This window comes from Myotis yumanensis, unplaced genomic scaffold, assembly GCF_028538775.1.
Source record: "Myotis yumanensis isolate MYYU_CA2020_CCGP unplaced genomic scaffold, mMyoYum1.0.hap1 SCAF_1, whole genome shotgun sequence".
NCBI lineage: Eukaryota > Metazoa > Chordata > Mammalia > Chiroptera > Vespertilionidae > Myotis > Myotis yumanensis.
The window spans coordinates 176824840-176837256 of NW_027223752.1; the positions used below are offsets into that span (position 1 = coordinate 176824840).

A 12417-nucleotide genomic window follows, 5' to 3' on the forward strand; every position below is an offset into this window, starting at 1 on the left:
CATTGAGAGGGGGAAAGGGTCCCACCAACTTCCTGTTTCCATGGTTTATAAAGGCTGTAGTTCCTGTGTCCTGACATCCCTTCTGATTGGTCAATATTCCCTTTCCAATGGGTTACTGTAGTGACTCCTGAGGCCCTCCTCCCTCATGGTCTTCCTATTCCTTCTGGGCTTTCTTCCTTCTTTATTTTGTAAATACAGATCTTTTTTGGCTACTTCCAGTTCCCTTGTCTTACAGAAATATACCTGTTGCTGCTTTCTTGTCTTATGTAAATGCAACTGTTGCTGCTCCCTTGTCTTATGGAGATGTAACTGCACCTGGCTTCCTTGTGTTAAGGAAAATGTACCTTCTCCCCTTCTGTAGCCCTATCTATGTGTGTTTTTTCCATGGATCCCAATTCTAAAAATTCCCTAAACCTGCCTATGTTCACCTAAAATTCCTGTTTCAAAAGGTGATAATGTGGGGTGAAATTCAAACTGAACATAAATGGAAAGAGCTGTGAGAATGTTGACACTAATGCAGTTCAAGAGGCTGATATGCAGCCACAACTTGGTGAAGGCACACTTACCAACATAAATGAGGAAAGTGGCTGTGACAAAGATGATATCCCAGCCTGGCTGGTTTGGCTCAGAGGTTAGAGTATCTGCACACAGACTGAAGGGTCACAGGTTCGATTCTGGTTAAGGACATGATCCCCGGCCCCAATGGATGTGTCTCTCTCACATGAATGTTTCTCTCTGTCTCTCCTCTTCCCTTCTCTCTAAAAATCAATGGAAAATATATCCTTGGGTGAGAATTCACAACAACAAAAAGATATCCCAGGGGAGGTGAAACTGGTGTAAAACTTCCTATTAAAAGGACAGAGATCAAAAGAATGAGAATACAAGCCACAGACTAGGAGAAAATATTTGTAAGACCTATCTGATAAAGGACAATTATCTAAAATATACCAAGAACTCTTAAAGGTCAACAATAAAATGAATAACCAATTACAAAATGGACAAAAGACCTGAGCAGACACCTCATCAAAGATATACAGATGACAAATAAGCATATGAAAAGATGCTCAATATCATATATATCTGGGGAATTGCAAACAAAAACGAGGTACCAATACACACCTGTTAGAATGGCAAAAATCCAAAACACTGATAACACCAAATGCTGGCAAGGATGTGGAGCAACAGGAACTTTCATTCACTGCTGATAAGAATGCAAAATGGCATAGAGATTGCTTGGCCATTGCTTACAAAACTAAACATACTCTTACCACATGATCCAGAAATTGCACCCTTTGATATTTACTCAAAAGAGCTGAAAACTTATGTCAACACAAAAACTTGCACATAGATTTTTGTGGCAGCTTTATTGATAATTCCCAAATTTGGAAGCAACCAAGGTGTCCATAAGTAGGTGATTGAATAAATGGTGGCACATCCAAACAAGGGAATATTATCCAGCACCAAGAGAAAATGAGCCATCAAGCCTTTACGGGAGGAAACATAAATGCACATTAGGAAGTGAAAGAAGCCAACCAAAAATGACTGCATGCTGGCGCTCTCCCTTTCTGAGCACACCTGCGCCTTTCCCTTCCCACTTTGTCCCTCCAGGCCTGTTACCTTTGCCTCTCTCTCTAAGCTCCAAGGGCCCTTCTTCTGCCTCTGTCACTTGTTTCCTGAGCCTACACAGCCCAGTTGGCTCATTTCTACTACCTCTGTAACTTTCTAAATAAACTTTCTCTTAAAATTTGGGAAAAACAAACAACAAAATAAAATGACTGCATACTATATGATTCCAGCTACTTAATATTCTGGAAAAGGCAAAACTAGGAAGACAGTGAAAAGATCAATGGTTTCTAGGGGCTAAGGGTGATGAGGGATGGATAGGTGGGGTACTGAGGATTTTTAGAACAGTAAAACTGTTCTGTATGGTACTTTAATAGTGGATTTCCTTGTCAAACCATCAAATGTACAATGCCAAGACTGAACCTTAATATAAACTATGGTCTTTGGGCGATTATGATGTGTCAATGTAGATTCATGTATCGAAACTGATACACCACTGTGGTACTAGGTGTTGATGGTGGGGGAAGCTGTGCCTTTGTTGGGGAAGGGGTATAGGGTCACTGTATTTTCTGCTCAATTTTGCTCTGAACCTAAAACTCCTCTAAAAAATAGTCTATTGAAGAGAAAAAAGAACAGGGGTATTTTGTGACATTGAAAGGGAAATAACATGTTGAAAGCTGATCCAAATTTAGGATTATGACAATTTACTAAGGTATTAATGCTTGTTATAAAAAAAGGTACTGTTCAAACTATACATAAGTATTTATAGAAATAAAACTCTCTCAATGTTTCTAATACTTTATAGTATATTGAAATTAGTTTTTTTAAAAATATTTTATTGATCTTTTACAGAGAGGAAGGGAGAGGGACAGAGAGGTAGAAACATCGATGAGAGAGAAACATCGATCAGCCGCCTCCTGGGGATGTGCCCGCAACCCAGGTACATGCCCTTGACCGGAATCGAACCCGGGACCCTTCAGTCCGCTGGCCGACTCTCTATCCACTGAGCCAAGCCGGTCAGGGCTGAAATTAGTTTTAGTACTTATTTAATTTGCTTATACATTTAAAACCAATGTTTTTAATGTGTTGACAAAATTTTTTAAACGTCATGAAACCATCACTTTCCCCAATGAATAAGATTTTGCAAATTTCAACTTGCTGTCATTTTTACAGCCCCATACTATCATGGAAAAGCAAGAAGTGTATGCATAACAAAATTGTTGAAATAGAAGCCTTCCAAAGTACTATATTTAATATGATTGCTCCTAACCCCTTTTAACCATGTACTATCGGAACATAAAATTGGGGTTCAATTTACATGTTACTATTAACATTGGGTTACCTCATTTCAATATGTCAAGTTGTACAGAAACAAACTAATGAAATACATGGTCTTACACTTGAAATACAGGGAAGCAGAAGGAAAATGTAGCTGAGCACCCAGACACAGGGAAAGGGAGAAAGGAATAGCAAAGCCTAGCTTAACATACTCTTAAGGGGCTTCTTCCCTCCCAACAATGTCCCATGAAATGGGGGGAATGTTACCAGTAAATGCTTTATACGTTACTAAGGATTACACATAAGAACAAAGTGTTATTTTCTTATAGTCAATGGCTGTTAATAAATGATAATAGGTTATTGGTGAATCTCATTGCAAAGTACTCATGTCATTAAGGCAGTCTAAAGAAAACGTATTTCACAAAAATAAATTTACATAATAGTCTAGATCAGTGGCTGGCAAACTTCGGCTCACGAGCCGCATGTGGCTCTTTGGCGCCTTGAGTGTGTCTCTTCCACAAAATACCACGTGCGGGTGTGCACGTACAGTGCGATTTAAACTTAGTGGCCCATGTGCAGAAGTCGGTATTTTGTGGAAGAGCCATACTCAAGGGGCCAAAGAGCCGCATGTGGCTCGAGAGCCGGTTTGCCGACCACTGGTCTAGATAAGACAGGTAGTAACTTTTCCTCCCTCTTATACATGTTCATTTTCCTGCATGTGATTACATTCTGACAAGCTTTAATAAAAAAAATTTCATAAAAAACAATGCTTATTTAAAATTCTAAAAATTTAAAATAAGATGATCAATCCCACTTGTTTACACAAATCAACTCAAATGTGCAGTTAATTCAAATAAAGGAAGTCACAGCAGGTTTCTTAAGGATGCATTTCATTTCAATCATAGCATCACCTTAACCTTTCAGGTCATTTTTTCGCTAAAGGACAATACATTCCATTATCCCATCTTGTACCCAAAGTAAATGCCTCCTCACTGAGCAAGTGAGAGAATATGAATGATTCAGAGCAGAAATTGAATTGCATATTATAATCAAAAAAAAAATATTTTAGGAGAGTTAAAAAAATCAATTTAATTTCATGGAACATTTAAGGGTTTCACTTAAGGTCACACAAATAGAAACCAAATCTCTTGATACTCCTATCTAACCACTATACAATAACATCAACAATTGAGAACAATATTAATGTTTCAATATCAGTACCTACTGACTATAGGGGTCAGGAATACAATTGTGAAAACACATAAGGTGTATGTCTTCCATCTTTGTGTGACATACTAAAAAAGGCTGCTTCAGTTGGTCAAGATATTACTCCAACAACCATGACCTCATCTGCTCTCTTTACTAATTAATGGATTATACTTACTGACATCAGCCCAATGAAGGCACTCATGAGAATAGATCCCTAAGTAATAAATTCCAGTTTATTGAGAAACAGACAATATAAAGCACATATGATCTCACTGTGCTCAATATTTTTTATTTTTAAGGGTAAAGGGAGAAAGGGTTAAAAACTATTGAAAAGGGTGTGAAAATACAACTTAAGATCACAAATATTTTTATTAAGCCTCAGACATAATAAAGCATTACAGGGAGAACCCAACTACATATCATTAAAGATAAAAAATATGGTTTTAACAAAAACAAAAGAAATAGCCTATCAATGAAGATACATTAATACAGAAAAGTTATGAGAAATCTATTGTAATATTTTAAAAGGTAATATTCTTAAAAATTTGACAAAGTAATTTGGGTACTGTGATGCAGGAGGAGACAGTAATATTTGCCGATTCCTTTCAGTCCTCATACTAAAATAAATGGAATATGTTTAATACACCATCAAGATTGGCTAAGTCTACTGAGTCATGAGTTTTCAGAGTCGACAATATCTGAAGAATCACTATCAGAGTTTCATTAGCCTTCTAACTACAGAGGACTATATCACCCTAGCATCTTAGCAAGTCAGGATGCCTGGAAAGTATAATCTCCAATTAACAAATCTTTGATTTATAAATAACTTTATTTATAATGGTATTTACATAATAAAAACAACACATGAAACTCACAAGTTATACAAAGAAACTGATGTGTAATAAAAACAGCAATATAGACTGACAGGCAAAAATTTAAAGAAAGACTTAATAAAGAGTTCAATATCAAGTAGACAACTTTACTTCTTCTAAGTTTCACTTTGTCACCCACACTGAACTGGAATTGAATAATGGCTCTCTCTTCAGGAGGTCCTGTACTGGAATTTCTGGAACCTGGTAAATCATATTTTGATAAGCATGTAAAGTTAATGACCTATTTCCATGCAGTACCTAATGCTTCCTTAACATGAAGTCACATTCAGTCTGCTTTGAAGTGAAATAGTCTGTTAATCTGTTCTGCCAGGCTAGAAAAAATGTCACCAACATTTTGCTGATGTGTGATGTGGCAGAATAACTACTATTTAGAGAGTAAAGAGAACTGGAGCAGAAATGACTGGGCAACAGTTTCAAGAGAAGCAAAAGCCAGGAGAGGGAAATCAATGAAAACATGCACAGGAATGGGCAGAGTAATATACGCACATTTAACGCAGTTGGGAAATGAACAGAAGTAATTAATTATTCCATGGAGCAAGATAGGGCTTCTTTAGATACTATTCACTGGAAAACAACTTAGTGCCTAGCCAAACATATTTGTTTTAACAGAAGTAGTTGGGAGGACCTGGGGGTGCCAGTATATGGAATGCCACCTTTAAATTCAGGTTGAGTTCTAGTTGACAGTGGTGAACATCTGCTTCAAATAGCAATAAAATGAAAGCTATATAATCTATACAGCTGTATTCTTTAAACCTAACGTAATAAAAAAGAATTTCAAATGAGACAAGCAAAATCGAGACATAAGCATTGTCAAATAAGGCACATGTAAAAATCTACACACATTATCCAGTGAAAGACAATATATATATATTTGGAGGTAGAAATAATTACAAAAATACTGACATTTCTAAAGCATTAGCATATTTGTTACAAACAATCACCAACTAATCCCCATTCAGAAAACTGTTTTGTAAAATGATTATTCAACATCTTTAGGACTACATATTTGTGGCTTTTATTGAAACTTTATATGTGAGCTTCGGGAGAATTCAGTTAGTGGCAAAAAAGTTGTCCATACTATGAGAAATGTAATATGGAAATTATAAAAAGTTACAAATGTTCATAAACCCCATGGTCATCATAATGTAAATGTCCTTGAGTGCACCAAGTTGATATTTCCTCATCAATCATGAATTCACAATTCTTATTTCACAAGCCCATTGACGTTTTAAGTAACGTGGCTATATCTGCTGGCATGCTCCCTTCGTCTCCTGCAGGTTAGAAAGTGGCATTAAGAGTTTAATAAAAATACTTTTTAATATTTTATAAAATATATTCATTCTCTCCAATTTTCGCTACTCCGGTGAATTTCTAATCATCTTTCAAGGCCCCATTTGCTTCAGTGTCATTTCCTGTTAAAAATCTTTCCAAATCTGTCTGGCTGGTGTGGCTCAGTGATTGAGTGTCTACCCATAAATCAGGTCACAGTTAGATTCCAGGTCAGGGCACATCATCGATACTTCCATCTCTCTCTCCCTCTCCCTCTCTTATCCTCTCTCTGAAATCAATAAAAACGTATTTAAAAATAAATTTTAAAAATCTTTTCAAATCCCTCTGTACATTAGAGCTACTTCCTCTGTGCTCATGCTCCTATTGACAGTATGGCATCAGCAGGCTATGTTGCTGATGTGATATAGATACATAAGGATACATATAGTTGGATCACATCCTATTCAACTCCACATAGTATTTATTCCTCAAGTTTGCTAAAGTGAGAACATTTATATAATGAACTGAATATGAAAACAAAAATAAAGCTCCCAAATCCCAACCAAACAAGAAATCGTATCATCTACATCCTTAATTTTAGTCCAAAGATACAATCACTAACTTGGGCTTAATCAGACACATCAAAACAAAATTTGAACACACCATAACAGTGAGGATTAAAGTGCCCACTGTAAACTACCATTTCCCAATGTTTGTCCCATGTTTCAAATAAATGGGACCGCAGCATCTGAACATTTATCCAGGAAGTAATCAGGATTTTCTAACGTATGAAAACACCTGTGTCAAGGTAGCATAGGATCTATTCATTCTTCATTATTTCCATTAATCACTCAGATTGTTTTTAGATGAAGTATTTGTTTATAATAACAATGGTACAGCTGGTAATTCATAAATATTTATACACTTGTAGCTATGAATAATTTTATAAATTAGAAATGGCTAAAATGTAGCAAAACTAATCACTTCTCTCTCACCCCCCACCCCAAGTTATAATCTAAAATTATGAGAGTACTTTTATTTACTCTTCTTTCAATAAAGATCATATGCACAGGAACACAAACTATTGCATTAAACCCTCAGGAAATTCACTGACATCTCTGCCTCCAAATTCATCCACAGATTTAAAGATAGTCTATTTTGTGAGTGCGTGCCAAAACCAGCAAAATCTCTGACTCAAAATTCTTCTGCATGCCAATCCTAATTTTTTGAGAACATGTTATGCCTACTTGATACCTCTTATGGTGTATGTATGTGAAGAACCTTGAAGAAATAATAAAATTCATTCGAGCTACAAAAACACAGTAGATGATGAAAAATACATTTATTTTTTAATGTATACATGTACACTGATAGTCCGACAGAAAACTTTATGACTCCGTTTGATATTATCAGTGGGACTTTTGCCGCTGCATCACTGATGACAGAGATTTTTTACATCAGGTTTCTATTTCGTGACCTTCAGAGATATGCACGAGCTACTACTTTCATCCGTCAGACTACTCCTATTATGAGACTTAACAAAATTCATCACTGAGAACAAAGATTCACAAGCGTATGTGGATGAAAACATGGAGAGTAACGCTGCTGCAAAGTTTTTTAAACAGAAAAAATTTTCTAGAATGGCATTCCAAGTTCTCAATAATTCGTTTTCGACACTTCTCTCTGGTACTCCTGTCTCTAATCGCTTTTTTTCAATATTTTCCAAGTCAATTCTAAGGTCAATAAATTTCTGCTTCCAAATTGAGCTACTCTGAAATTCAATCAACTGCATTTCAAAGTCAGCCATGTCTATCCATGAAAACATTTGTAAGTTTAGTTCCTCCAGTTTCATGCTGACTGGAAACCTCATGAATTTTGCTGTCTCTTCCAGTTCTCTGAATTTTGAAAATCTTGAGAAGAACTGCTCAATAGTTGACTCGATGATGTTTAAAAACAGCTTTTGAAGGCTTTGACAGTATGTTCTGTCATCTTTTGGGAGGTCTTTGATGTGCTTCTTGAGGTTTGGGAAATATCTAAATTTCTCACCATCCATATCCCTCTTAAAGACTTCCAGTTTCTTTTCAAAAGCCTTTATGTAACCAAACATAACATCAAGTGTCTTGCCAGTTCCTTGTAATTTAACATTTAAGTCATTCAAATGTTCACAAAAATTGTAAATGGAAGATTGTAAGAGAGGGTTTTGCGTGCCAGCAAAAGTTACTGGCGTGCCATGTTTGGCACGCGTGCCAGGGGTTGCCCACCCCTGGTCTATAACATCTAAATTGACACTTGTCCTATATTTACTGACGCCATGAATAAATAACTAAACAAATCCAGAATACAATAAGACAACAATACAAATCTACATGACAAGAAGACTCTCCAAAATTCGATATTACTAGGAATTCAGGAGGAAAAAGGAAAGAGTGAAGACTCTTCAAAATTCAAAGATACTAAAGAAATCTATACTAATAAAAGCCTAGGTGGCGTCTCGCCCTCATGTCATCACAAGATGGCCACCCCCATGTTGTCACAAGATGGCCGATAGGGGAGGGCAGTTGTGGGCGACCAGGCCTGCAGGGGCGGCAGTTGGGGGTGATTGGGCAGGCAGGGGAGCAGTTACGGGGCAATCAGGCAGGCAGGCAAGCGGTTAGGAGCCAGCAGTGCTGGATTGTGAGAGGGATGTCTGACTGCCGGTTTAGGTCTGATCCCGAGGGGTCCCAGATTAGAGAGGGTGCAGGCTGGGCTGAGGGATAACCCCCCACTATAAAGTACATTAAGGAGGAAACTGGGGAAAAATCCAGATATGGATATAATATTTGAAAATTAATTTTCTTGGATGTAATAATGGTCATTTTGGCAACTTAAAGGAATATGCTAAACTATTCAGAATAAAATGTCATGTTTATAACTGACATTAAAATGGTTCATGGAAAGAAAAGGTTGAATGTCTGTCCTGGAGGAGGTAAGCACTGGTGTCTTCAAAGGCGGGACACTGGACTGTAATGGCCAAATAAGCTCGAAAGGGCATTCTCACATGAAATGATGAAAACCTTAATGCAAAACGCTCAAGATCAGGAGGTACTGTTGTCAGCAAAAACATGCCTGTATCAGCAAAATACGGAGCTCCTCTGCTTGATGGAGGACGGATAGCATGTTGTGAAACAGCCCTGAATGAGAACCATGGGAGTCATGACCAGGGAGGTACCCAAAGCTGAGGGAACAATGTGTGACCTGTACTAAGGAAAAAAAAGACTCCCCCCCACCCCCGCCCCACAATTTCAGGTGGATCAAAGACCTGAGCTCGAAAAGCAAAACTTGGACTTTTTGGAAGTAACCTAGATTATCTTCATGACCTACAGATAGTGATACGTGATCCAGAAAGTCTGACAGATTTGACTACATTAAAATGGGGAAATAAAACAAAACCCCAACCCAACCTGACCTTTAAAATACATTATAAAGAAAGAAAAACAAACTGCAGAGTAGGAGGAGGTGTCATGGATGCAGATGACTGACAAATGGTAGTGTCCAGGATATGTAAGAACTAAAGCAAAAGAAAGTCTTCCCAACAGAAAAGTAGGTAAAACTACTGAATTGTTGCTTTTAAAGTGGAGAAATTCACTTCAATAAATATAGGAGGTGCTCAAGCTCATTGCTAATCAGGAAATGCATTAAAATCACAGTGACTGTTTTTCATTGATTGGTCTTAAGTGCACTACACCCAAGAGCATGGCAAATATTAGAAGTTCTGACAGTGATGGTAGACTAAAGGGAATTTTCTAACGGGGTGGTGAGAATGTTAACCGGTATGCCACTTTGGAAAGTAGTTTCTGATTATTTAGTCGAGTTGAAGATGGACTTCAGATCTAACAATTCCACTTGTTGGTATTTATTAGTATGCCAGAGAAATCTTGCTCAGCTATATCCAGAGACATTATAACAATGTTGTTAGCAATATTGTTCATAAGAACAAAAAGCTGGAACAACAAAGTGTCCATCAACATTATAATAGTTCAAAGAATTGTGGTATCTCTACAGCAAGAAAATTGTCGAACAGCAATGGAAAATGGAACATTATATGGCAACAATAATGAACAAATTACAGCTACATGAAGCTATTAGTAAAGCAACATGAATCTCACAAGCATAATGGTGGGTGTAACAAGATGAAGACAAAATAATATATACTGTATGAATCTGTTTTTATAACATTCAAAAGCAGGCAATATTAACAAAACAAAAGACCCCCACAAAAACAGGCAATACTATGTTATTCAGGATACATTCCCAGGCAATAAAACTACACAAGGAAAAGCAACGAAGTAATTACCACAAAAGTCAGAATGGCAATTACCTCTGAGAAAAAAAAAGGAACTATGATAAAGGAAGGGCAAAGGAGGTACTTCTGGAGTGCTGGCAACATACTTTTTTTCTTTTTTTAAGTTAGGTGGTGATTACACAGTTGTTTGATTTAAAAAAATAAAAAAGGTCGAAGCAAACGTTGTAAATGTTATAGTAAACCCTTGATTTTGCAGACCTTGATTTAACAAGCCTTGGAATTAACAGACAAAATTTCTGATCCGTAAGTCATATGTGAAAATCAACATCTGTTAATTTTAAAATGCTGCTAACAAAGATTTGCTTATAATTAAATTAGAGGCCTGATGCACGAGTTCGTGCATGGGTGGGGTCTCTCGGCCTGGCCAGCGACTGGGACCGATTGGGGCCCTTTCGCCCAGTCCCAATTGGGGCATTTGGGGCCGGCCAGCTGGAGGTAGGGACCGCGGGAGGTTGGCCGGTTGCGGGAGGTTGGCTGTGGGCGTGCACTCACCACCAAGGGGCAGCTCCTGTGTTGAGTGTCTGCCCCCTGGTGGTCAATGCACGTCATAGTGACCGGTCATAACGGTCGCTTCAGCCTTTATATATATATAGATTAACAGGGGGTTTTTTTGGTTATTGATTCATTGTTATTTTAAACAAATTTTAGCAAATAGACCATATGTTAGGGAAAAAAAAAACACTAGTAATTTCACCATCATAAATATTACATATCTACAACTATATTCTACAAATTTAATTCCAAGAGTCACTGCTCACAATGTTTGGTGAATGATTAGCACTTGAGCACACCCCATCGAATCTCACCAGGTAATTGATTTTGTTAAGATGTGGCCTGACTTTCTGTAGCAGTTTTTGTTTTTTATTATTATTTTTTAATTGATTTCAGAGAGGAAGAGAGAGGGAAGTGAGTGATGGGGGTGGGAGGCTTTTGTTTGCCTTTTATATATTTTGAATTTTGTATCTTTTCATATATGTGTATCTTTTCATGTATATGTTTTTAAATTTTTAAACTTACAAAACTAAAAATTATTCTTTTCATAAAGGTGGAATTTGAGGGTTTTTTTCCTAAAGCCAATTACTTTCATCTGAAATTATTAAATTTTTGAAAAAATGCATTTGATTATACTCAGTGCAATAAATATTTGCTAGTCAAATATTAAGGTAAATAAGCTAGTATTATATCATCAATTTTAAATCTTTTGACCCATAACTATTATGCAGTAAGTAAATCATGATATTATAGATAAAATTATAGATCCAATTTTAATTTATTTCTGGAATGTTTTGGTGTCAGAGATAAGGGATGGAATAGACAGAATTTTCCAAAATCAAAGTGTTTATTTACATCAATTCTGGCAAAATTATCTTAGTTATTGTTGTAATTTTGAAATGAGTATGTTTCTTTTCTCCTATGCCATCCCTAAACTGTATGCCAGTTAAGAACCCAGACGATCTTAGTTACCCTTTGGTATTGCTAATTTGTTACATTTCCATATGAATAAATAGCTGAAGTTTCTGCTTATAAACAACTTACCTTCATCTACTGTGGTCATATCTTGCTCGAGTTTCAATTTCTGTTGGTTAATTTTTAACATAGATTCTTCAATCGTCCCTTGGCTTATTAATTTTATAACTAGTACTTCTCTAAAAAATAAAAGAGATGTCCACTGGTTACTAAATATAAAATGTTTAGATACATATGAACTATATAAATCATCTTAGAGTTCTATAAGAATATATTAAAAATTATACAACAAATATATACATAAATTTGAATTTCTTTATTCAAACTACTTGAAATTGACATTTTCTGAGCATGTCACTTTTAAACATCCTTTCCTACTAATCCAAGAGAAACAAG

At 36.5% G+C, this 12417-nt stretch overlaps 1 protein-coding gene across 6 annotated transcripts in view; it reads right to left on the reverse strand.

The window, feature by feature from the left end:
• Window positions 1–4317: 4317 nt before the first annotated feature.
• SMARCAD1 (SNF2 related chromatin remodeling ATPase with DExD box 1) overlaps window positions 4318–12417 on the reverse strand; it is a 90617-nt gene continuing 82517 nt past the window's right edge. For 4 of the 6 annotated variants that reach the window (XM_070392686.1, XM_070392677.1, XM_070392660.1 and 1 more), the window contains 2 exons: window positions 12091–12200; window positions 4318–6214 (listed from right to left, as the gene is read on the reverse strand). In XM_070392686.1, the coding sequence (XP_070248787.1) occupies window positions 6153–6214; window positions 12091–12200 (172 nt within the window). In that variant the 3' untranslated portion in view covers window positions 4318–6152. Of the gene's footprint in view, window positions 6215–7554; window positions 8302–12090; window positions 12201–12417 lie in introns of those variants that run through there. The other 2 variants (XM_070392691.1, XM_070392670.1) reach the window with 2 other exon arrangements.